Source organism: Strix aluco, chromosome 12 (genome assembly GCF_031877795.1).
Source record: "Strix aluco isolate bStrAlu1 chromosome 12, bStrAlu1.hap1, whole genome shotgun sequence".
Taxonomy (NCBI): domain Eukaryota; kingdom Metazoa; phylum Chordata; class Aves; order Strigiformes; family Strigidae; genus Strix; species Strix aluco.
The window spans coordinates 3,597,118-3,618,046 of record NC_133942.1 but is presented as its reverse complement, the minus strand read 5'-3'; the positions used below and the strand labels follow the sequence as shown (position 1 = coordinate 3,618,046).

Genomic DNA, 20,929 nt, shown 5'->3' with positions numbered 1-20,929 from the left:
TCTAGATTTCTTTAGCCAAAGGTAGGAGCACCGTTTACTGGTAATAAACCTGCTGTGTTATGCAGTGAAACGAGCATCTGGGTCCTGGCCTCACCACAGTGCAGCACCCTGAACCCATCTTTAACCTGACCCATCAGCATCACATATTGCTGCAAAAATTATTGCTGTGCATGCAAGCCCATGGCAAAGCAATTTGTTTTCTCCCTCTCTGCTCATTTTTATGCTCCTTGCTCTTAAGAAGGGTGAAAAGTGTTGGTGTGTAGCAGTCAGGCTTGGGCTGTCATCCCTGAGCCTTTGACATGCATCAAGGTATTTTCCTCTTCAAAAACCCACTCACAGAGGGAAACCTGTAACTTGTCAGCTGGTGTGCCTTTGAGTAGACAAAAGGGAATGCTTTTTATTTGAATTTGAATGCTTCAGCTAGTTGGTGATGCTGGGGAAAGTGCTGAGGCTTTTGTGTGACCAAATAAGCTATTTTAAAGCCCTTTAAAGCTGAGTCTGGAGGTGTTTGAGGATATTTTCACTCCCCAGGACACGGGTTGCTTGTCTTTTTACCTCTTTCCCTTAAATGAGACAGGGTTGTAGCATGAGTGTTTTCCTGGCCTTGGAATCCAGCTGGGCCTCATGCTCAGGGCTTCTCTTTTGAGCTGGATTTATCCGTAGCAGAAGGGCTTTGCAAAATGCCAGACCATAGCCAGGATCTGAACATCCTCAGGCACAAGAGCAGAGAAGAAACTGGATTTGTGTGATGATCGCTCTTGCCTAGCTTAGAAACTGATGATTTTATTATATTTCTTTTATATGCCCCTAGTTTGAGTGTGTTATGATTACGTAAGGACAGATGCTTTTCAGAAAAGCTCCCAGAAACCTTTTCTGAATAAGCTTTAGTTTGTGCACCAGTGATAAGAAAATCCCCCCTGAGCCCCAAGTTCTCTTCAGCCGAAGAGATGTCCCTGTTGACCAGCACCATTGCGCAGAGCTGCCTCTGTGCATCCATCTGAACCACCAGCCAGGTCCACCTGCAGCCCCCCTGGGCACTGTGCTGCTCAGCCCCCGCGCAGAGGGACCAGGGCTGTGTCCGTCCCCATCTCTCTGTGCCACAGAGGACCAAATACTGTGGTAAAACCCAGGGGAGGCTTCACTGCATGAAGCCTGTCTGTCTCTTAAAATCTTTTAAGCCTGAGCACTGGGATGCTGTGTTGTGACATTCAGCCCATTGAAGCAGGAGAGGGACATGACTTTAGGGGGACAGCAACAGGGACATGTGGCATCTGGGGGTGCCTGTGCGACCCTGTGAACTGGGGCCCTATTTCTTCATGCCCTGTGTGTGGAGACAAACTGCCTGGCCTTTGGCATCCTTTGGAGTCTACCAAGGAAGCAGACATGAATTCTGTGTGCAGGAATAGCCCCACTAAGGCTGCTCCTCCTACCCCAGTCCTCTGGTATTCATATTGTCATAACAATTGCTTGGGGAAGAGCTTGCTCTGAGATCAGCATTACCCTTCCTGGTTTTTCCAAGCATTCAAATGAAGCTGAAGTGGCACAAAATGGAAGGGCTAAGTGCCACAGCCCTCCTTTCCCATGGACCTCATTTTGGAGGCTTAAAGCTCAAGTTGGAGACCTCAGGAGAAAATCCTCAGCAGCAGATCCTCTGGGATGGAAGGGGAACCTGTTGTGTGCATGCCCTGTTCCCATTGTTCAGGACTGTCCTGATGTTGCAGGCTGAGCACAGAGTATATCAGCAGTATCGCTGCCTCCCCTGAGCCTTATCCTACAAAAATAGATAGTGCCCCTTGGCTGGAGGATTTCACCAGATCTCCTCGGGATAAAGCTCAGCCGTCACAGTGGGCAGTTTGTTGAAACGTCTGCTGGTGTGCAGCTGCAGTCGGAAACATTTGAGCTTCCCGAATGTCAAAGAAACAGGATGGTTGAATAGTGCAGATAACGTCATGGTGTAGAGTTTCCCTATAAATCATTTGGGCAGCCTCATCCAGATAATGTGTGACATGCCGATCGCCCCATCTCAGAGTGGAGATTGCAGATATAGTGTAGGGGGAGCACTGGGTCTTAAAAAAGAGCAAGGAAATTATATGAGGTCTCGGCAACGGCTGGTGAAAATGGGGAAGTTTCCCTCCTTGGGAAGGTGCTGTGTCGGAGAAGACTTAATTAAAAGCCATTTAATGTTGTAGAGAGGCAGATCTGCCTCTTTGTGCACAACCAAGGCATTGAAAGGCAGAAGAGTTGGAGCTGATTAAAAAACCCCACGTTTTGTGCAGCATGACAGGGGGCTGTGGGACTCACTGCTGTCAGATGATGACGAAGCCAGGAGGCCCTGAATGAGTGAGTATCAGTGATACCAGGTTAATACTTACGATTCAGGCAGATGCTGGGCAGTGCCATATGGTACAGCTGGACCACGGGCACCACTGAGCAGACCCAAGCAGTAAAATTATGCTGATTTTCTGTTTTGTTTTTCTGACTAGGTGGCAGCAACAGTGGAACAGTCTGCTAGTGACCTAAAACATCCAGTGTCCAGTCCAACTGTAGAGACTGGTCAGCAAGCCAGTAAGCTAGAGGAGCTCAGGAAAGAGATGCCTGTCTGCCAGGAGACCAGGGGGGCTGGGAAAAGGACAAATCCTCGGCTGAGGCTTCAGGAGCCACCAAAGCCACCAGCACCTTCTCCAGAGCATGTGCAGTCCAGCAAGGAGCACCCTCCCTCTAGGAAGCAGGCAGAAGGACATTCCCATTCTCTTGAGGGCAGAGAGACTCAGCAAGGACTGTTAAATCAAGAGGCCAAAAGCCAAGGTGAGGAAAAGCCATTGCTAAAGAAATTGAGTCCTTCAGAGCCTGCAGAAAGCACTCCTCTTGAGCAGACCACACGTCAGACAGTAGTCAAGGATGGGAAGAACAAAGAGGCAGGAGCAGAGCTGTGCGGGAGCCATCCCGGTGCAGAGGCAGGAGGGAGCAGTGCAGTGTCTCCCGGGGCTGTGCACAGAGAGCTGGGAGGGGCACCTTTGGGACGTGAGGAGACTGAAACGCTGGCTCCTGCTCCAGTTCGACTTGCCAAGGAAGAGCTGTGTCCCGCTCCTTCAGCAGGGATGTCGGTGGCTCGGGAGGCACTGCCTGCAGCTCACAGTGCCCCAGAGATGGAGGCCACAGCGGGAGAGGCCCTGTCTGGAGCCCAGCTGCTGCCTCCTGCGAGCAGAGAAATGGAAGTCAAATTGGCAGATGGATCTGCCCAGCGAGAGAAGTTTTCAGCTAGTACATTAGGGGAGGAGAGTGCCAAACCAGCAGCTGTGGGACCTGGGGGGAAGGAAGGAGGAGAGCAAACAACTACAGCTCCACACCAGGTACCAGCAGCATCTTCAGGTGCTTTTGAAGGAGGTGCTGAGGTTCAGGCACAAGTGCCTCTGGTCCTGCCTAGCCCCGAGAGACCTCAGGAGATGTCTTTGGAGGAAAAGATGCAGCACAAAAACCTAGTTTCCTCCTTGAAGAACTATCTGCTGCTGCTTTTAAAAATGTCAGATAGCAGTAAGGATGCCACGAAAGAAGACGCTGACCCCAGGGATGAGGAGCAGCCTGATGCAGAGGAAGTCATGGTCCCAGAGATAGGCATTGCAGGCCTGAGCCCCCGCACCTCAAGGAGAGTTTTGGAAAAGGTACAAAACAATCAGCTCTTCCAGACAGCAGAGAACTTGCCTCTGACCCCCAGGACATCTAGGCGGATCACAGGCATGATTAATGAGGAATTCGTTACCAGCAAGGAGATGCTGGCTTGCAGGCCTGTGCCACCAAAGAGACGTACCCGGGTGGCTCCCGAGGTGGAGGGGCCACCCCAGCTCTCTGTGCCCTCCATCGTGGTGGGCACCATGCTGCCAGCAGCAGGAGCAGGGCAGCCTCCTGATAATATTTCTGATTTGCCTCCAGCAAGCCCTGAGAAAGAGAGCCCTGGTGACCCTCTGGCAGTGCTTCCTTGTGCCACGCCAGAGGAGCTTGCTTCTGGGGCCCGGCGCAAAATATACCTGCCAAAAACCAAGCAGGCGGGGGAGGAAGAGAAGGAAACTTCAGAGAGCTCAGGGCATGTGAGAAGTCCTACCGTTTCGCCACGGCAATCCAGGAAGAACGCGGCCCTGTTGCAGTCCCCTGCCCTGGCCCCATCCCCTCCCACAGAACAGCGCTCGCCAACCCTCACAAGGAAGATGGCCACGTTGGAGGTTCCAAAGCTGTATGAGGAGCCCACAGGTGACAGTAGTGGTGACCACGAGGTCCCTGAAGATGCTAAGGCAGAAGTACAGCCAGCGGAGTCCAAGAAAGCAAATAACCCATTTAAAGGTAAGGGAAGAGGTAATCCCTATGAAGCATGTTTCCTTGTTGCCTATAAAGGAAGCCTGGCCAACTGAGATGGTGATAGTTAGCTGGGACCATGTGATTTTTCTGCATTTGCAGGGTTTTCAGCATCGCCCTTTGGCCATGTGAAAGCCAAAAGTCTGCCCCAAGACTTCCCTAGTGCAGGGAGGGCAGAAGAACACAAGAGGCAGCAGCACTGAGACTGGCTGTCTCTACAGCCTGGACTTCCCTGGCCAAAGGAATCACACAATCCTTTTGTTCTTGGTCTCTGTGTCCTGGTCCTCACTGTTCCTCGTGCTGGTTAGGGGTCCAGTGGACATCAGTGGGGTGCACGCTCCTCTTCAACCTCCATGGTCAATACTGATTTGATCCCTCGTGGCACTGAATTAGAAAAGTCATAATCCTGGTGTTGAAGTGCTTGTGGGAGCCATGTGACACCCTCACAGAAATCAGCACTCTTGCAAAAGTAAGGGTAACCTTGATAAATCCCTACTTCAGTAGATAAATGTTTCCTCCAACATTGCATAGAGTTTTTCTGCGTTGCCTCTGGCTGAGCCCCACTAGGTATTGCAGTGCTGCACTGTTGGATGAATTAGTGTCACTTGTATCCCCCTGTATTTATCCAAGCGGAGCTCTGAGGCCTTCCCGGGGAAGGTGATGTTACACCAGGCTGTGCTGAGATACCCAAGATACCCAACACCAAAGTCCTGAGCAGCAGCACTGGGGCAGGCTGGCCTGTCCCTGGAGCTGCAGCCAGCACTGCGTGTCTCACCTTCGATCTCTTTTCACCCTGTCCTTAGCTCCACAGGTGATTCGTAAGATCAGGGCAGAACAATTTTCCGATGCATCAGGAAACCTGAAACTTTGGTGCCAGTTCTTCAATATTTTGAGCGATTCTAAGCTGATGTGGTACAAGGACGAGATCCCTGTAGCAGAAGCCCAAAGGAGGTAACCGGCCAGCTCCACTTTGTTGCAGTCCTTGTGCATAGCCCGGGGTTGGTGTGTTAAATCCAGCTCCTTGCGTTTACTGGGGTGGAGGTGCCTCTTCTGTTAAGGCTGCATGGGAAGCTCACTGCATGTTGTGAACTTTATCTTCTTGGTGCCCAGGGAGGGAGGGATCACCCAGATGGGCCATTGCTGCCAAATTTGTCCTGCTGACACTCTATCCTGAGCCTGGCTTAAGGGCTGATGCTTTGAGTAGCAGAGCCCTGGGGAGGGCAGGGGCTGAACCCAAACCTTGGGGAGGGCAGGGAAGGTGCTGTGCCCACCTCAGAGTTTGAGAGCTGGGTGTGAGCTGCAAAACTGGGACCCCAAGTGATACATGTGAGGGTGTGGCACACTGCACCTGAGCAGGCGCTCCTGTGCAGCCACCACTGGCAAGCACCAACAGGGAAAAAGCAGCTCTGGCTGTGCCCTCTCTATCCCTTGGTACCGCCCTTGCACAGGGAGGGCATGTCCAGACAGCTGGGTGGCTTCTTGTATCCTGGATGCTCCTTTGGGTGCCTTATGGAGAGCAACTTGTTCTCAAGCCCAAGGGAGCTTGTGTGGGAACATCATCCACATTGGATAGGATTTGCCTGATGCCTTTGAGCGTCTCTTGGGCCCCTTTTATAACATGCAGGCAGAAAGAGGTGCTTCTGGGGCAGAAACGATCTCCTACAGCAGATATTTGAGCTGGGACAGATGGGCCAGGAGTGGCCATTGCCTTGTAGCTGACCAGGGCAGAGCCTGCTCAGCCAGCAGGTCTCAGGATGACAGTCCCACCTCTCCCATCTGTAGCCTGTCATCTGCTTGCTGGTTCGTGCTGGCCATATGGGGCAGAAACAGGCCTTTGGTTCTTGTGGAGACCTGTCTGCTGGGTGTGTTGCCACCGGGGCTAGAGGAACTGCCAGCCCAAAGCTTGGTGCTGCAGACTGGAGAGGACTGGCAGCCCACTGATACAGAGCTTGTGCTTTGCCAGCCCCTTGGAGAGGGGCAGGCTGCAGGATGGGGAGTGGTGTCTGCCCTCACTTGGGAACAGCTGGAAATGTGGCTGTTCAGCTTCCAGCCATCCCGTCCAGATGCAGGTCTGTTAGCTCAAGCACAGCCCTGGCCCAGCCACACTCAGAGGCAAGTACCTTTATCAGTCTGTAGCCCAATCCCGGACAGATTTTATAGGGCTTTCCTGGAAGTTGAGCATTTCTGTGAGTACAAACTGCAGGGCAGGACTCCTGGTGCCACGAGGTGCCAGGGGCACAACTAGGATGCCCTTGGGGTGGCTTCCTTTGTAGCCCTCTTCCAGCCCTCCAAGGGCAGCACGGTGCCCTCCTGCAGTGCCTGTCCCAGGGATCCTGTGTACCCCCACGCGTTGTGTGGGGCTGAGGCCATGCTCCAGTTTCATAGAGTCACAGAATCCTTCAGGTTGGAAAAGCCCCTCGGGATCATCGAGTCCAACCCTCAGCCCGACTCTACAAAGTTCTCCCCTACCCCACATCCCCCAACAGCTCATCCAAACGACCCTTAAACACACCCAGGGATGGGGACTCCACCCCCTCCCTGGGCAGCGTATTCCACTCTCTGACCACTCTTTCTGGGAAACATTTTTTACTAATGTCCATTTTAAAGCCATTTCTGGTTTCTTCCAGTGCTGGTGATGAGGGCCAGGCAGCTTTGGCTCTTGTGCAGGCGTCCCAGAAGGACTGCGGGGTCTACCGGTGCGTGATCAGTAACGAGTATGGCACCGACTGCACCGATTTCCTGCTCAGCCCAGAAGGTGAGGAGCCCTCAGCAGCCTGGCAGCTCTCCCAGCTGCCCAGGTGTGCCAAGGGGTGGCGTGGCGAACTGCGGAGAGGGCTTGGTACCAGCCTGTGGAGGGGGAGCCTCGCACAGCCCCTAACACCACCTCTGTGAGGTGCATCTGCCTCCATGTGCTCAGTTAGGAGCAATTCACACCATCCTCCTTTGCTGCCCCTTGGTGTGGAAGTGCATGGGGCAGGGTGGGATCCTGGCAGGACCTTGACACCTCTTTGCTTTCTGTCTCCTCTAGTGCTGTCGGGATTTATCTTGCGGGAAGAGATCGAAGGTAAGGGTGACATGCAACTGCTGCCCCTTGCTGTGCGGGGGGCAGGCAGCTCTGTGGTGGGGGCAGGACGTGCCCCTGTTGTCCCCCCTCACAAACTCTTCCCTCCACCAGTTGGAGAGGAGATTGAGATGACGCCCATGGTGTTCGCGAAGGGTTTGGCTGACGCAGGCTACTGGGGGGATAAGCTCTTCGGGCGTGTGGTGAGCGAGGACGTGGAAGTGGGTGCTGGTTTCCTGCGTAAAGCCTGCCGTGCCAGAGCCATCTACGGCCTGGAGCCCATCTTTGAGTCTGGCTGCACCTGCGTCATCAAAGTGCACAATTTCATTGTCTTTGGGACCAAGAATGAGAACAGCCTCATCGAGAAGAACTACGACATCACCATCCAGGTGGGCATCCTTGTGGGACACCCTCCGCCTGTCTCCCCCACACCTTCCCTGTCAGTCTGTGCCATGGGCCCCAGCCCTGTGCCCACTTTCTTCATTTCCTTCCACTTTCTGAATGCTCTGGAGGGGTCGAGCCATGTTCCAGTGGGTTGGCAATGTCCTTGTTATTCTTGGCTTCAGCTCTCCTCTCTGAGCAACATGGAACAGCTTGGAGCTTTCCTGTCACTGTCCTTTAACCACCAGGATAGGGAAGCAACTGGCAGTGGTCCCAGGGGATGCCTGGCCGGGCGGGGGGTCCCAGGGAGGCGTTGGCGCAAGACGGGACAAGTCCCTGACTGTTCTGTTTGCATCTCCAGGAATGTAAAATCCAGAACTCCAGCCGTGAGTACTGCAAGATCTTTGCTGCTGAGGCCCGAGCCGTCCCTGATTTTGGAGCGGTGCCCGAGTAAGTAAGGTGCTGCAGCTCTGTTGGGTTGACATCCCAGCAGAGCATCCTGGGGGTGGTGGGAGAGTTCCCCATTGGTGCTGAGGACATCCCGAAGGGCAGCCACGCTCTTCTCCCACCCTCAAACTGAAGGGATACTGGGGGGGCAGGCAGAAGCCAGGGTTGCAGACCGTGGTGTGAATCTCCACGTGCTGCGGTGGGAGAGCTCACCAGCTGGTGCTGACCCCGTCTGCGCGCTCCCATGCAGGATAATTCCTGTGTACCTGATTTACCGACCGGCCAACAACATCCCTTATGCCACGATGGAGGAGGACCTGGGCGGGCCCTGTGAGCAGTACTGTGTCACTGAGAGAGATGGCAGCTTGATGGCACGAGGCACCTCAGAGATCGTGCTCAAATGCTGCACCTTCCAGCATTGGGTCTACCAGTGGACAAATGGAAACATCCTCGTGACTGACATGGAAGGTAAAGGGATCTCCTGTCTGATTCCCGTGACTCCTCACCACTCTGGCCTGTGAAAAGAGGAGGAGAAGCCCCAGCTTTGCCCTCCCACCTCTTTCCCCACATGCTGTGGAGCCCAGCTCACAGGGCAATGACCTGCCCTTGGTGCTGGTGCCCATCCATCTCTGGGCAGAGCCTGGTTGTCTTCCCTTTCATTGCAGGAGTGGGCTGGAAGCTGACCAACGTGCGGATCGCTACCAACCTGAAAGGGTGAGTGGCCCTGTGCTGCTGGTGCAGGGTGGCCCTGGCTGGCCCCAGCTCCACCGCTCATGTGGCGAGGGGCCGTGGTGGTGAGGGTGGCTGGGCTCTGTCCTCGGCTCCCTGCTCCAGTGGGATGTCTCCTGGTGTGAAGCAGGGACTGAGGATGGCTCTGTTGGCAGGTACCAGGGCCTGAAGGAAAGCTGCTTCCCCTCCCTGCTGGAGCAATTCGTGGCTGCTCACCAGTGTAACCGTTACTGCAGCATCCTGGGCCTGAAGACGCTGGAGCCAGCCAAGCCCAAGGGCTCCAGAAGCCCCTCCATGGGTAGGAAATCTGCCCAGTCCAGCCCCCAGCTGCAGAAGAAGGGCTTGGCAAGTCCCCAGGGTACCCGCAAAGCTGCCGTGAGCCCCAAGAGCTCCCGGAGAGCTGCAGAAACAGGGGAGGCCCTGGCAGCCTCCAAACCTGGATCAGGAGAGAGCAGCAGGTCTGGCTGCCCTCAGTAGCCCAGGACCCCAGCCTGAGCTTCCCGGAGGCAGCATGCGGCCAGGCTGGGGAGGGGAGAGCTCAGCAGTGGCCGCTGCCGCCCCGCTCTCCTCCCTCTGGCTCCCACCCTGGCCCGCAGCCCTTGCCTTGTGTAGTGTGTGCTAGTGTGAGCGGCTCGGCTGGGTCGGGGGGCTGTGAGCCGCAGGCAGCGTGGATCCCCTCGCCAATACCTCTACAAGAGCTGCTGCTGGTGGTGGAGCCGGTGGGGCCATGTGCCCCTCCATGTTCAGGCTCAGCTTTCCTCTCTCGACTCTCCTGTCTGCCTTCCTTAAGGCAGGGGCTGTCAGACCTGCTCCCTCAGGCTTTGCAGGCACTGTGCCCCCTGCTTGGTTTCCCTGAGCAAACTGGGATTCCGGGCTGCCCTCCTGGCTCCCAGCACCTCACGTCCTTCTTTGTGTCCTCTGTAAAGCGACCGTGCCAAGCCCTGCCAGAGCTCTGTGCCAAGGATGTGAACCCAGCAGCGCCCAGGTGGGCTCATTTGCCCTGGCACACTGTGATTTACAAGGTTTTTCTGCAGAGGGGTTTAGGGGCGAGCTGCAGGGGTCCTGCTGCTATTCTGTGGGGCTCTGGGGTGCAGGCCAGTCCCCTGGAAGGGCGCTGGCATTTTGCCCCCCTGCCCTCATGGCCCGCCCTGTGCCCCAGGGTGTCCCTCCCACGCCCTTGCCGGGCTGACGCTGAGGGCAGCAGTGCTGCTATAGGTGCCGGCTGGCGCCACAGCAAAGATGCTCTACCTCACACGGGGCACCCGGGAGCGGGGTGCAGGGGACACCTCCCCTCCGTGACAGGTGCTGCTTCAGCACATGGGTGTCCAGCCCACAGGACTTGCACCCCCCTCGCCTACCTGCCCAACACAGACCCCATAGGCCCTGCCCAGCCCCACAGCTCACGCTTGGTTGCCATCTCCTGCTTGGCACAGGCCCTGCTCCGGTGGCAGCTCGCAGCACCCGCTCCAGAGCCCTCTGTGCTGGAAGGTGCAGCACCCTCTGTAGCATCAAGCCTCCCTTGTGCCCATCAGCTCGCTTCGGGGCGCGGAGGACGGCAGAGCATGGCCGTGGGCAGCAAGGCTTGCCGAGAGCCCCTGTGCTGCCCACTTCTGCTGGCCACAGAGCTTCACCCTCCCTGGGGCTGTGGAGGACAGGGCCAGGTGCCAGCGGCGCCACCCTGCAGGCTGGTGCCCAGAACGGTGGCTCGGTGCAGCCTGGCAGAGGAGGGAAGGGACCGGGCTGGGAGTGCACCATGCTCTGGGGTCCTCATGCTTTGTTGTTGGGTCATTGTAAAATGATGATGTACATAACGTGGCCACCTTGGCGAAGGGGTGCTCTGGAGTGCAATAAAGCCAGAAGGACTGGCCTGGTCCCCAGCGCTGTGGTCTCTGTCAAAAAGATGCACCCAAGCACAGCAGGATGGGGTGGCTTTGTGTTCGGGGGAAGGAAACGTCTTCAAGTAATGGCTTTACCCCCATCCACACCCCAGGGGGGAGAAGAGGGTGCCTGGGGCCAGCCCCCAAAGCTGGCAGCTGGTGGAGGCTGGGCTGCAGCGAACACTGGCTCCGGCAGCTGCGGTGGCAGGGTGCAGCCTGGGCAAACACCTCATCCTGGGTGGGGCAGCCACGGCCAGGGGCCAGAGTGGGGCTCAGGGCAAGCACACGGGGATTTCTATGATTTATTTAGGAGTAGTTCCCGTGTGTCTGCGGGTCCAGCATCTAAGGGTGCGGGTTGCAAGGTGCACGTGGCTGGCTGTCATCCCTGGAGCGGAGAAGACTGAACGCACAGGTCTCTGCTGGGGTTTTTTCTGTGTTTGGGCCCAGGCCTCACAGACCCTGGTGTTCCCAGGCCCTTGCCCCTGGAGCGGGCAGCTGCCTGTATGTTTCTAGGTTGTCCCCGTGCAGGACGTGTGGTTGTAGTGCCCGCAGCACTGCGTCAGGCACAGCACGCTCTCCGCCAGGCCAGCCCAGGCTCCCGTGAAGGAGAGCGTCCCGTTGGCGAGCACTGAGCTGGAAGGAGAGAAGTATGGTCAGGATGAGCCTAGATCCCACCACCTGGATCCCCGGGCAGGACCACAGGGCTCGGGGGCCCTTCCCACCCACCTGGCGAAGAGCTGCTTGCAGCACGTGTACATGGTGTAGCTGGTAGAGCTGAAGTTGGCGGTGCGGAGGAAGGTCACGCAGTCACCCACCTCTGTTGGCACATGCAGGAGACCTGGGGGACAAGGTCTCCTGGTTGGGGCTCTTGAGGGACCATGCATGCAAATCCCATACCCCGAGCACACTTGCTTGCAAATCCTGTACCTGGGACGGCGCTTGCAGGTCCCATGCACTGTCCCCCCTCGCCCCTGAGACGGCTGCAGCAGTGACCCCAGGGAACTCCTTGCAGTGCCCCAGAAGCTGCCCTTGAGCTGTCCCCATCCCAGCCTAGATGAGGATGAGGGGCCCCAGCAGAGCCCTTGGGCTTGGGCAGCCCCTGGCAAAACCATGAGGGGAAAGCAGAGGGTTTGGAGGCCTTGGCAGAGCCATGGGGAGGACAGGCCAGCCATCCCCACCCCTGCACCTGCATTTATAGGGGTCTTCAGCCCTTTGCCTGTCTCTCCCTGCTTCTTTCTGGCCCCGCTGGTGGGGGGCAGGGACTTACCTGCCAGACAGGCGTTGAGCATGGAGACACAGATGCCAGTGAGCAGGGCTCGCAGCACGATGGAGGCCAAGTCACCCTTGCGCTCGGGTACCATGGAGGCTGTGGGGGGCAAAACAGAGACAGGGGCGAGTCAGATCCTTGCTCTGGCTCTACCCCAGGCTGGGGACAGAGGGACGTGTCCCAGGTCCCCAGCTGGCTCTGCCACACAGTGCCCTGCCCACCCCAACCCCTGATGTCTGGGGAACATGGTGATCCCAGCCAGCACCCATCGTGCTGTCTGCCTGTCCTGGCAGTGGTGGGTGCTGGCAGAGCGCTCTGCCCGCCCTGCGCCCATGGGTGATCAGCCAGAGCCCTGGGAGCTCTCAGCACTGGACTCTCTGCCCTTTGTCCTGTTGCTGGGCTTGTGGGACATGCACATGCTCTTGCCTGTGGGTGCAGTGCAAAATCATCCCTCTACCCTCATGCAGATCCTGTTTCTTACCTGTGTGCCGGCAGAGACCGAACATGGAGGCTTGGGGGCAGCAAATAGCTCCTGCCCCAGCTGAGCCCTTGCTCCCTGGGGCCAGAATCCCCCTGCATCATGCCCAGGTACCCAGGACATGGGTCACACTCACCCAGGCCTCCGAGCATGATCCCGATGGAGCTGAGGTTGGCGAATCCACAAAGTGCAAAGGTGGCAATGATCTCGGATCGCTCCTGGAGGGCACAGCATCAGGGGATGGTCACCTCCGCCCAGGAGCAGCCCCAGAGCACCCAGTGCTGAGCACCATGTCGTAGCTCCCAGTCCACCCAGACATGATGGAGATAATTCCCCTATCCCAACCCTTTCTCCTTCAGCTATTTTTGGGAGCGAGGTTGCAGGGGTAGGCAGCTTGCCCCTGGGAGAGGCTGGGCTGGGGGGACAGGGGGCCCTGTAGCATCATGGTCTGTCCCACCAAGGAGCAGGGGGAATGGGAAAGGGCTTCACTGACTCCTTCAGGATGACCCCGTACCCAGCAGTTAGCAAACATTCAAGTCTAGTTGGCCATGGGTGCCCTCCCACCCCAACAGTGTCATCCCCCTGCCCGCCCACCACCCGTCTGCCTGGCCACATCCCATGCCCCATTTCAGCTGGCGCCATCCCTGCCAGGTGCCCCTCACAGATATCCACTGCTTCCGGCTCCCGTCCCACTCCTCCAGGCCCGACAGACGGTTCTTCTTGTATGTGGCCAGCTGCTGGTATGCCACAAACTCGTTCAGGAAGATCTTGATCCCCAAGAGCTCGGCCACCAGCGGCGAGTCTGCCCAGTTTGCTCCCATGAGAAAGGCCACGGGCATGAGGACGTAGGAGCAGATGACCTGGGAAAAGCATCCCAGAAGGGAGCAGCTCAGAGCTGGCCAGCTGCATAGCCCCCAGCTTGGACACCTGCTGCCAGCATTTGCCAAACACCCAGCAAGGGGCTTGGCAGTGGGGGATGCAGGATCTGGCAGCCCAGACCGTGGGGCTGCCCTCAGGGGTACCTGGAAGGAGAGCCCCTCGATGTCTACCATCTCCCCGAACCAGCGCAGGGCAGCGTTGATGAACTCCAGCATCGCCAAGAAGGCAATGAGGTTGGCCGCAATGTTGGCCACGAGCCCCACGGAGGCAGCAGCCCCGTTGCTCGCAGCTTCCAGGATGTTCCGCTCTTCCCTGTGTGAAAAAAGACCCCGGTGGGCTCGTGTGGCTGGGCACCCCCTGTGCAAGGCCCGCTCTCACCCCACGATCTGCACCCCACAGGCTCTCCCAACCTCAGGTCACCCGCAATGGCCGCTCATCCCCCTCAGATTGCCCCCATGGCTTCCCCGCGCTGGCAGGACACAGGCAGCCCCGCTCCACCATCCCCCTTCTCACACTCACCCACTGGAGAGGTGGATGCTTGCTTTGTCCTTGAACTTGGACTCTTCCACTTCAGGGTAGACGAGTTTGGACATGGCGAGGGCGCAGGGTGCAGCCATCACGGAGGCTGCGATCAGTGATGCTGCATCTATCTGCAACGTGCAGACCGTGGGCTTAGGCACCTCTGTGCAAGGCTGCGTCCCGTGACGTGCCACCTCAGGGCAGCCCAGCACGTGGCTGGCATCAGCCAGAGATGCTCGGAGCAGTTCAGGGCTCTCTGTTTGCTCAGGGTGGGAAAAATATCTCGTTTTTCCCATCTCAGCTGGCTGCAGCACGTAGGGCAGCTCACCTGGGTGGAGGCATTGCTGGAGCTGCAGCGACGGCAGCCTCAGAGGTGATAATCTTTCCTGCTGTTTGACCTAATCATGATGATTCTTGTCCCTTTTTATCAATATCAAAGCAATAGGTTGTGCAACATTGCAAACTTCTACGTGCTGACGAAGAGCCAAGCTCCCAGTCTCACTCCTCCCCTGCCTGCTGAGTGACGTCTCCTTTCTCTGACCTTTCACCCTTGGCTCCCCATTTAAGGAGACTAATTAATGTTTAAATAGCAGGAGCTCAGCCAGCAGGTCGAGGGGAAGGTTTATGCCCCATTACAGAGCACTGATGAGGCCACGTCTGGACACCGTGTCCAGGGCTGAGACACTGATGAACTGGAGAGGGCGTCCCTGGCGGGGTCAGGGCACAGGACCGTCAAGGCCATGCTGGAGGAGTGGGGCTTGTTCAGCTGAGAGAAAAGAGGGCTGGGGGGGGGGCGGGTGTAGTTGCTCTTCCCGACTACTTAAATGGGCGTTGGAGGGAAGACACTGCACAGAGGTGCCCAGCGAAAGGGTGAGAAGCAATGGCACAGTTTCAGTGGGAAAATTCCAGTTGGATATAAGGAAAAAATTGTTCCGCATGACCGAGGCACCTGTGGGGTGGACTGGAGAGGTGGGGGGAGATCCTCATCCCTGGGGATGTTCACCACCAACCTGGACAAGGCCCTGGGCATCCCCTTGGGCTTTGTTGTCACCTCATTTGGGCAGGAGAGTGGGTCAGAGACCCCCAGAGGGTCCTTCCAGGCTAAATTATCCCATGATTCAGGGAGATTTGCCCCGCGCACTGTGCAAGGACGTGCAGTGAGGGTCCCACGGCAGGGCCTTCTACCTGGAAGGGCTCTGGGGTTCTGGCCAGGCCAGCGGAGCTGAGGCTGTCCATGGAGGCACCCTGCCCTCCTCCTGCTTATGGAAGGCGACCACAGGACATCTGCTGAGGGTCTTCCCTCACCTACCAGTCCAGGGCAGTTCTCGTGTGTCAGGACCCCATAGCAGGGAGCACGTGGCATACATCTGCTCATGCACTCACCCCAAAGGATATGTAGGCACCCATCACGCTGCCTGCAATAGTAGAAAATCCACCAGTCATCACCGCATGGATTTCTGAACGGGTCATGTCTGCAAGGTATGGGCGGACGAGCAGTGGGGCTTCGGTCTGCGAGAGAGAAAACCCTGTTGTCCTTGAGACAGGGCTACGCAGGGCCACAGGTCTCCTGGGAAGGGAGGAGAAGTCCCTTCCTTCAGGGCAGGCTCAGCTGCAAGGGCTGAGGAGCTGGACCTCCTGCCCAGGACCTTACCTGTCCCACAAAAATGTTCCCCGCCACACTCAGGGTCTCAGCAGGAGTGGTGCCCATCGAGACCTGAAGCAGCCAGGAGATCTGGGGAAAGACAAGACCACCATGTTCACAAAGGCTCCCGGCACCCTGCCACTCACCCCATGAAGCAGGGCACTGTTTGGCCCTCAAGCTGCACAGAGGTGATCTTGGGAAGCGCCCACAGACCAGGTAGCAACATCAGCTCCGGGGTTGGGCTTTCTCAGGAGGACATGCAAGAAAGAAGGAGTTTGTGCCTATTCTTTTAAGCAGGACAAATCACCCCAAATTAGTGCCATGTCAATTTTCCTAGGACATCCATCAGCTGATCATAATAGATAGAGAACCCACCAGGTTCTTCTCCTTTCCATCACCACCCCAGAGCCAGGTATGAGGCCCTACCTTGACAATGAGCCACTGCATGACACCGAGGTAATAGAGGATGGACATCACACAACTGAAGAAAACAACGATGGGCAGAGTCTGCAGGCAAGGCACCAGGGCACGGGGTTAAAGGAGAGCTGAGCAACACATCTAAGTACACTCGGGGACCAAGCCTCCCTGCCCCATGAGCTGGGCATGGCGTGGTATTGCACAGCCAGTCCATGCTACTGGGGTGCCACAACACTGGACCGGGCTGGCAGGAGAGGCAGGGTCTAGCGCAAATCCCCCATGGCACTGAGGTGGCTCATGGGTGGGTACAAAGCTGAGGGACACCCATCCTTGAGGTGGCTGAGCTCTGCTGCAGCAAAACTCTGTGTTTAGCTTGGTGCTCTCCAGGAGCCAGCAAGGCAGCCAGACCAAAAGAAAACCAGGCTCTACCTCTCCCTCCCCATACCCCATTCCCCAAGCTGACCTGAAAGGCAAAGACTTCTTCAATGAGCGTGTTCCCAAAGACGAAGCTGGAGCCAGCTGTGGTGTAGCCCAGGAAGAACTGCAGGTGGAGAAGTTCCATGGTAGGACGGAGATCTCCATTGGCTCCTTCCCTGACATCTCACTTCTACCTAGTAGAAGTGCCCCCAACCCCACAGCTCACTTCACTACCCCTCCAGAGAATGACCCTCTGAAACCTAAGCTGGGGACACTGGTGGGCTGTCTCCAAGCCACAGGGCACTGCTCCAGCCTGCAAGGGAGCCACACCGAAGTGTCTGGGCTGCTGCAGAAACCCAGGAAAGAGCTGCCTGTTCTCCAGTCCCAAACAAAAACATTTGTGAGCGTGCAGTCCCTGCAGCTTCTCCACCCCATGCCACCCTCTGCTCTTCTTGCTGATCCCAGGAGGGGCTACATGGATGGCACAAGCACAGGATGGCGTGAGCAGATGCAGTACCTGGACCTGGTCACCCAGCCACTGGAAAGCTTGGTTGCCGGGGGTTGTTCGGAGGACGATGAGTCCAAATAAAAACTCCAAGCCAAGGCCCAAGAAAATGGCTCTCCAGTACACCTGGGGACCAAGAGCAGAACGGGGACTGAGACTGAGACCTTACCAAAGCCTGCAGATTTCCCTCTCTGTCTTCCCACCCCTTTGACAGCTGTGCATGGGAAACACTGTGCCCTCGGTGAGGGTCATGGGGATACTAATAAAGAAAGTCCCATAGAAACCCACAAATGTAGATTGGTGATAGAGGAAGATGAGTTGGTGGGACTCAGGAACTGGCTGGTGGAATATAACCTGCCAGGCTCAACCAGAAGGAGATGAGCACAGAGACCTTCTAATGGTTTGACTGGTAGTACAGACCTGCTAGATCAAAACTTTCTGTTCATTAACCCTTTGGAGGAGGCAGGTGGAGGGATTGCCCAAAACATTGAAGCAAGTTGGGTTGGAAGCCACTGGGAATTCAATCACTTCTGCTCACATCACCCAGGGCACCTGAAGCTCAGGTCCAACCTCCACCCCCAGGCACCTGAAGCTCAGGCGTGGGTCTGGTCCTGAGTCTCTGCCTCTCACCCACTATGAGGGACATGATGGAAAACAGGACTGAGGCACCATGGGGGAGCCCTGGGCTGAGCGGTGGGAAGGAGGGCAGTGCGGTGGCTTTGGGGCTCCATCCACCTGACCAGCTCAGCTCTCCAGGCTGTGCCCAGCTCTGCCCTGGAGCCCTGCTGGGCTTCTGCTTCCTCCAGGGAGCTCCAGCAATGGGCCATCAGGGGATGCCAGTGGGAAGGAAGCACTTGTTCCCCAGTGCTGGGTGACCACCTCATGTGAGGGCACCAATGACCAAGTCAAACCTGAAACACCTACTGCACCGTGGTGCTTGGAGCAGGCAAACAGGAACAGCACTAAAAAGAAGAAGCCAGCTAAGGAGATGAGCTGCTCTGGATTTCTGGAGGAGTCCAAAATCAGCCATGGGATCAGGCCTACCACGTGGCCCACCACCAGCAGCCTGCAAAGGAAATCCCAGACTGTCACAGAGCAGATGTCCCCATGGGGAGAGCAGCTCATGAAGGGCAGGAGAAAATTATGTGGGAGATGCCACCATAGGGTCCATGCAACTGAAGAAACCTGGGGCTTGGGCACAAATGAGGGGTGAGGTAGAGCAGCAAGATGTTTCTGCCATGGCTTTTAAGTGGTCCCCAGGCTGGGCCATGCCTCATCATTTATGAGGTGCCTGCACGTCACTAGGGCATGTGCCCAACGCCACCGGCTGTTGGTCATGCTGGCAGGGCAGCCATGAGAGAGGGGACCCTGGTGCAGGGAGGGATCTGGCCCTGCCTTTTCCCGACTCACCATTTCAGCCACGGCCAGTACTTTAGGAAGCATTTCCAAGCAGGGCTGAGGAGCAGCAATACCTTTGCCCCACAGTGCTTCTTGAAGAGGCTCCAGCAGACGAAGAAGACAACCACAGCAGTTATGACCACCAAGGCAAGGGCTCGCTGGAAGTTGAGCCAACAGGCCGCAATGAAGTAGCACAGGTAGGCTGGAGAAGGCACATTGTGGGTCAGAAACATATGGGCCATAGGATCATGGATTCGTAACACTAACCAGGGCCAACAGTGAGGTTCATTTCCTCCAAATGTCCTTCCCAGGCCACCCTTGAGGTTCCCATCTGTGTGTGAGGAGGACTTAGGGAGCACCACCCCAGCAGCCAGGCTCACTGGTGACAGCCCCTCCGCTGTCTGGGGGCACATGGAGTGAGCGGAAGAGGCACAGCAAACCTTTGGGGTAGGTGGAGAAAGGGGAGGAGGACAGTGAGGTGCAGGTAGCCCTCATGGACAGGAGTGGTGGGGTAAGGAGCGGGCAGGCAGTGGGGCTGGCGGGAGCAGATACAACCTCCACATGGGTGGCCATGCCCAGTGCTGGGAGGCTGGAGGCACGGCCAGCCAAAGGGATGTGGAGATGGGGTCTCAGTGATGGGAAGTCCTCACCTACTCCAAGGAGCCCCAGTACGACCCTTCTCAACAACTTGGCGTGAGCCTTGCAGAAGCGCTTTGCCTTGGATGCTGGCTGCAGGGCCTTCCTGGGGAGAGTCACACGCCAGAGACGTGAGTGGTGCAGATGATGGATCCTGATCAGCCCAACCCAACCCAACCCAACGGAGCCAGGCCGTGACCGTTGCCTCCCAGAGGGTGTGTGCAGCAGCAGCACGGTGGTGTAGGTGTGCCGTGGCCTCCAGCAGCAATGCTGTGTGCTCCGAGGAGGGGCAAGCTGGCCTGTTATGGCAGGGGAGACCCCACCACACACCCCAACAGCCCAAGCACCATGAGTGCAGGCTTGCTCTGGGTGTCTGCTGTGGGGACAGAGACCTGCCACTGTCACCCCACAAAGCCATCAGGCACTGTCCCTGCTGTGTGGGCAGTATGGCTCCAGGAGAATCGCTGGCCCAAGGGTTGCAGACTTGCTATGACCACTGGAAACACCCCACATACACACATCTCCAGGGGCTATCCTACCTGCAGTAGGAGGAGAATCTCTCTTTCCTTCCTCTCTTCTCCTCTTTGCTCTCACCACGTGGACTATCACATTCCTCAGAGACTCTCTCCTCCCCCTGGAAAACATCATTAGCTGGAGCACCCTGAGCAGCTCCTGCACCCTGACGGGAGGGGAAGAGGACACTTACCACGGAGCTGAAAGCTGGGTTATCCGCGCCCTTCTCAAGGTTGTCCAGGGTTATCTGGTTTTCTTCCATCTCCAGAAGCGCCGCAACTTCAATGCATGAGAGAAACAGCCCCACGAGGGACCAACGCTGGCTGAGGAGAGAAAGACAGGATCACCTCTGGGAAGGACGGATGTCCAACCCCAGTTTTCAATTTGGGGGTCTCTGAGAGGAGAACGCCCTTTGCAGCAGGGGTTCAGAGCAGTTCCTGCACCAGCACATCAAGGGACCATCCCATGAGGTCCCCGAGCCATGGGGCTGGTGTGCCGACTTCCTTGTTCTCCTGTCACTCTGGGAAGGTCTTTGCTCTTCTGTGCTCCCAAGGAATTGCAGGAGGGGATTAGATGCAGCAGGGAGAGCAGGTACTCCTCCTCCAAGTTGGTGGCAGTGGCCACCGGCCTCCATGAGCCCCTTTGCAAGTGGGATTTTGCGAAAAATAAATAGGGCTGCATCCCTCATTGGGAGGGCTTGGTGCAACTGAGTACGGTAAGGAAGAAAGTCCTTTCATGTTAATAACTAATACAGTGCAGGAGCAATGGGTAGGAATAAGTGGTAGTTTGCATGGGGACTGTTCCTAAAGGAGGATCACACTGGGAGAACTGGTCCAGCAAAGCCAGAAGAACCAGTGTTATGCCAGGGCAGGAACCCTCGGATCATCCCATTTGGACACCCTCCGGGTTCCTCTACCTGGAGAAGGATGAGGGAAGAGCAGAGAAGTCACAGAAAAGACAGTGATTGACTGTAGGAGCACTTCTGTGTGAGGACAGAGGGAGTAGGGAGTTGTCCTTGCTTTGGAGAAGGGTTGTAGAGGTCTGCAGGGAGAAGGTGCAGGTAGCAGGGTCATCGCCTGCTTCTCACAGGGTGAGAATTAGGGCCCACTGAAGGGAGCGACCCAGCCCCAGATGGAACGAGTGGAGGTGAGGAGTTTTGGAGAACATCCCTCTCAACGTGGCACCTCACAGCAGCTGAAGGTGGCGGTGGGCTCCATGGGTGGGACCACTGAGGTGTGCTGGCCCTCAGCGCGCCCCTGGGCTCGCGGCTGCTTGGCGTAGGAACCCAGGACCCCAGACCTCCTCCGGGGCCTCCAGCACCCCCGGTGCCCCCCAGCGCTCAGGGAGCCCTCACCAGGACCCTGGCAGGGACCAGGAGGATGCCCCCTCCCCAGGCCCAGCACCGGGAGGGGTCCCAGG

General features: G+C 57.1%; 2 protein-coding genes across 5 annotated transcripts in view; one reads left to right on the top strand and one right to left on the bottom strand.

The window, feature by feature from the left end:
- The window catches only part of ALPK3 (alpha kinase 3), a 35,125-nt gene extending 24,286 nt beyond the window's left edge, over positions 1–10,839 (top strand). For all 4 annotated transcript variants that reach the window (XM_074837269.1, XM_074837268.1, XM_074837271.1 and 1 more), the window contains 9 exons: positions 2,484–4,332; positions 5,148–5,295; positions 6,972–7,099; positions 7,373–7,408; positions 7,520–7,794; positions 8,148–8,236; positions 8,484–8,701; positions 8,899–8,947; positions 9,118–10,839. In XM_074837269.1, the coding sequence (XP_074693370.1) occupies positions 2,484–4,332; positions 5,148–5,295; positions 6,972–7,099; positions 7,373–7,408; positions 7,520–7,794; positions 8,148–8,236; positions 8,484–8,701; positions 8,899–8,947; positions 9,118–9,439 (3,114 nt within the window). In that variant the 3' untranslated portion in view covers positions 9,440–10,839. The remainder of the gene's footprint in view (positions 1–2,483; positions 4,333–5,147; positions 5,296–6,971; positions 7,100–7,372; positions 7,409–7,519; positions 7,795–8,147; positions 8,237–8,483; positions 8,702–8,898; positions 8,948–9,117) is intronic.
- A 335-nt stretch (positions 10,840–11,174) lies between these two features.
- Positions 11,175–19,772, bottom strand: LOC141928671 (sodium/nucleoside cotransporter 2-like). Its single transcript, XM_074837284.1, has 17 exons — positions 19,704–19,772; positions 19,537–19,631; positions 19,012–19,103; positions 18,374–18,563; positions 17,888–18,029; positions 16,976–17,089; positions 16,505–16,582; positions 16,051–16,131; positions 15,634–15,714; positions 15,366–15,491; positions 13,983–14,113; positions 13,607–13,775; positions 13,247–13,444; positions 12,721–12,802; positions 12,107–12,205; positions 11,566–11,677; positions 11,175–11,472 (listed from the first exon to the last, which is right to left on the bottom strand). Exons 1-17 carry the CDS (start codon positions 19,770–19,772, stop codon positions 11,349–11,351), a joined length of 1,983 nt encoding a protein of 660 aa, XP_074693385.1. The 3' UTR covers positions 11,175–11,348.
- Positions 19,773–20,929: the final 1,157 nt, after the last annotated feature.

Bases quoted from the DNA above. Each gene is read 5' to 3' on its own strand.
- LOC141928671 (XM_074837284.1), bottom strand. From the start codon at position 19,772: ATGGAAGAAAACCAGATAACCCTGGACAACCTTGAGAAGGGCGCGGAT. The intron at 16,583-16,975 runs GTACTGCATCTG...CTCCACCTGCAG, and splicing joins GGCTGGGTGACCAGGTCCAG to TTCTTCCTGGGCTACACCAC. The intron at 11,678-12,106 runs GTAAGTCCCTGC...CTTGTCCCCCAG, and splicing joins GCTCAACGCCTGTCTGGCAG to GTCTCCTGCATGTGCCAACA.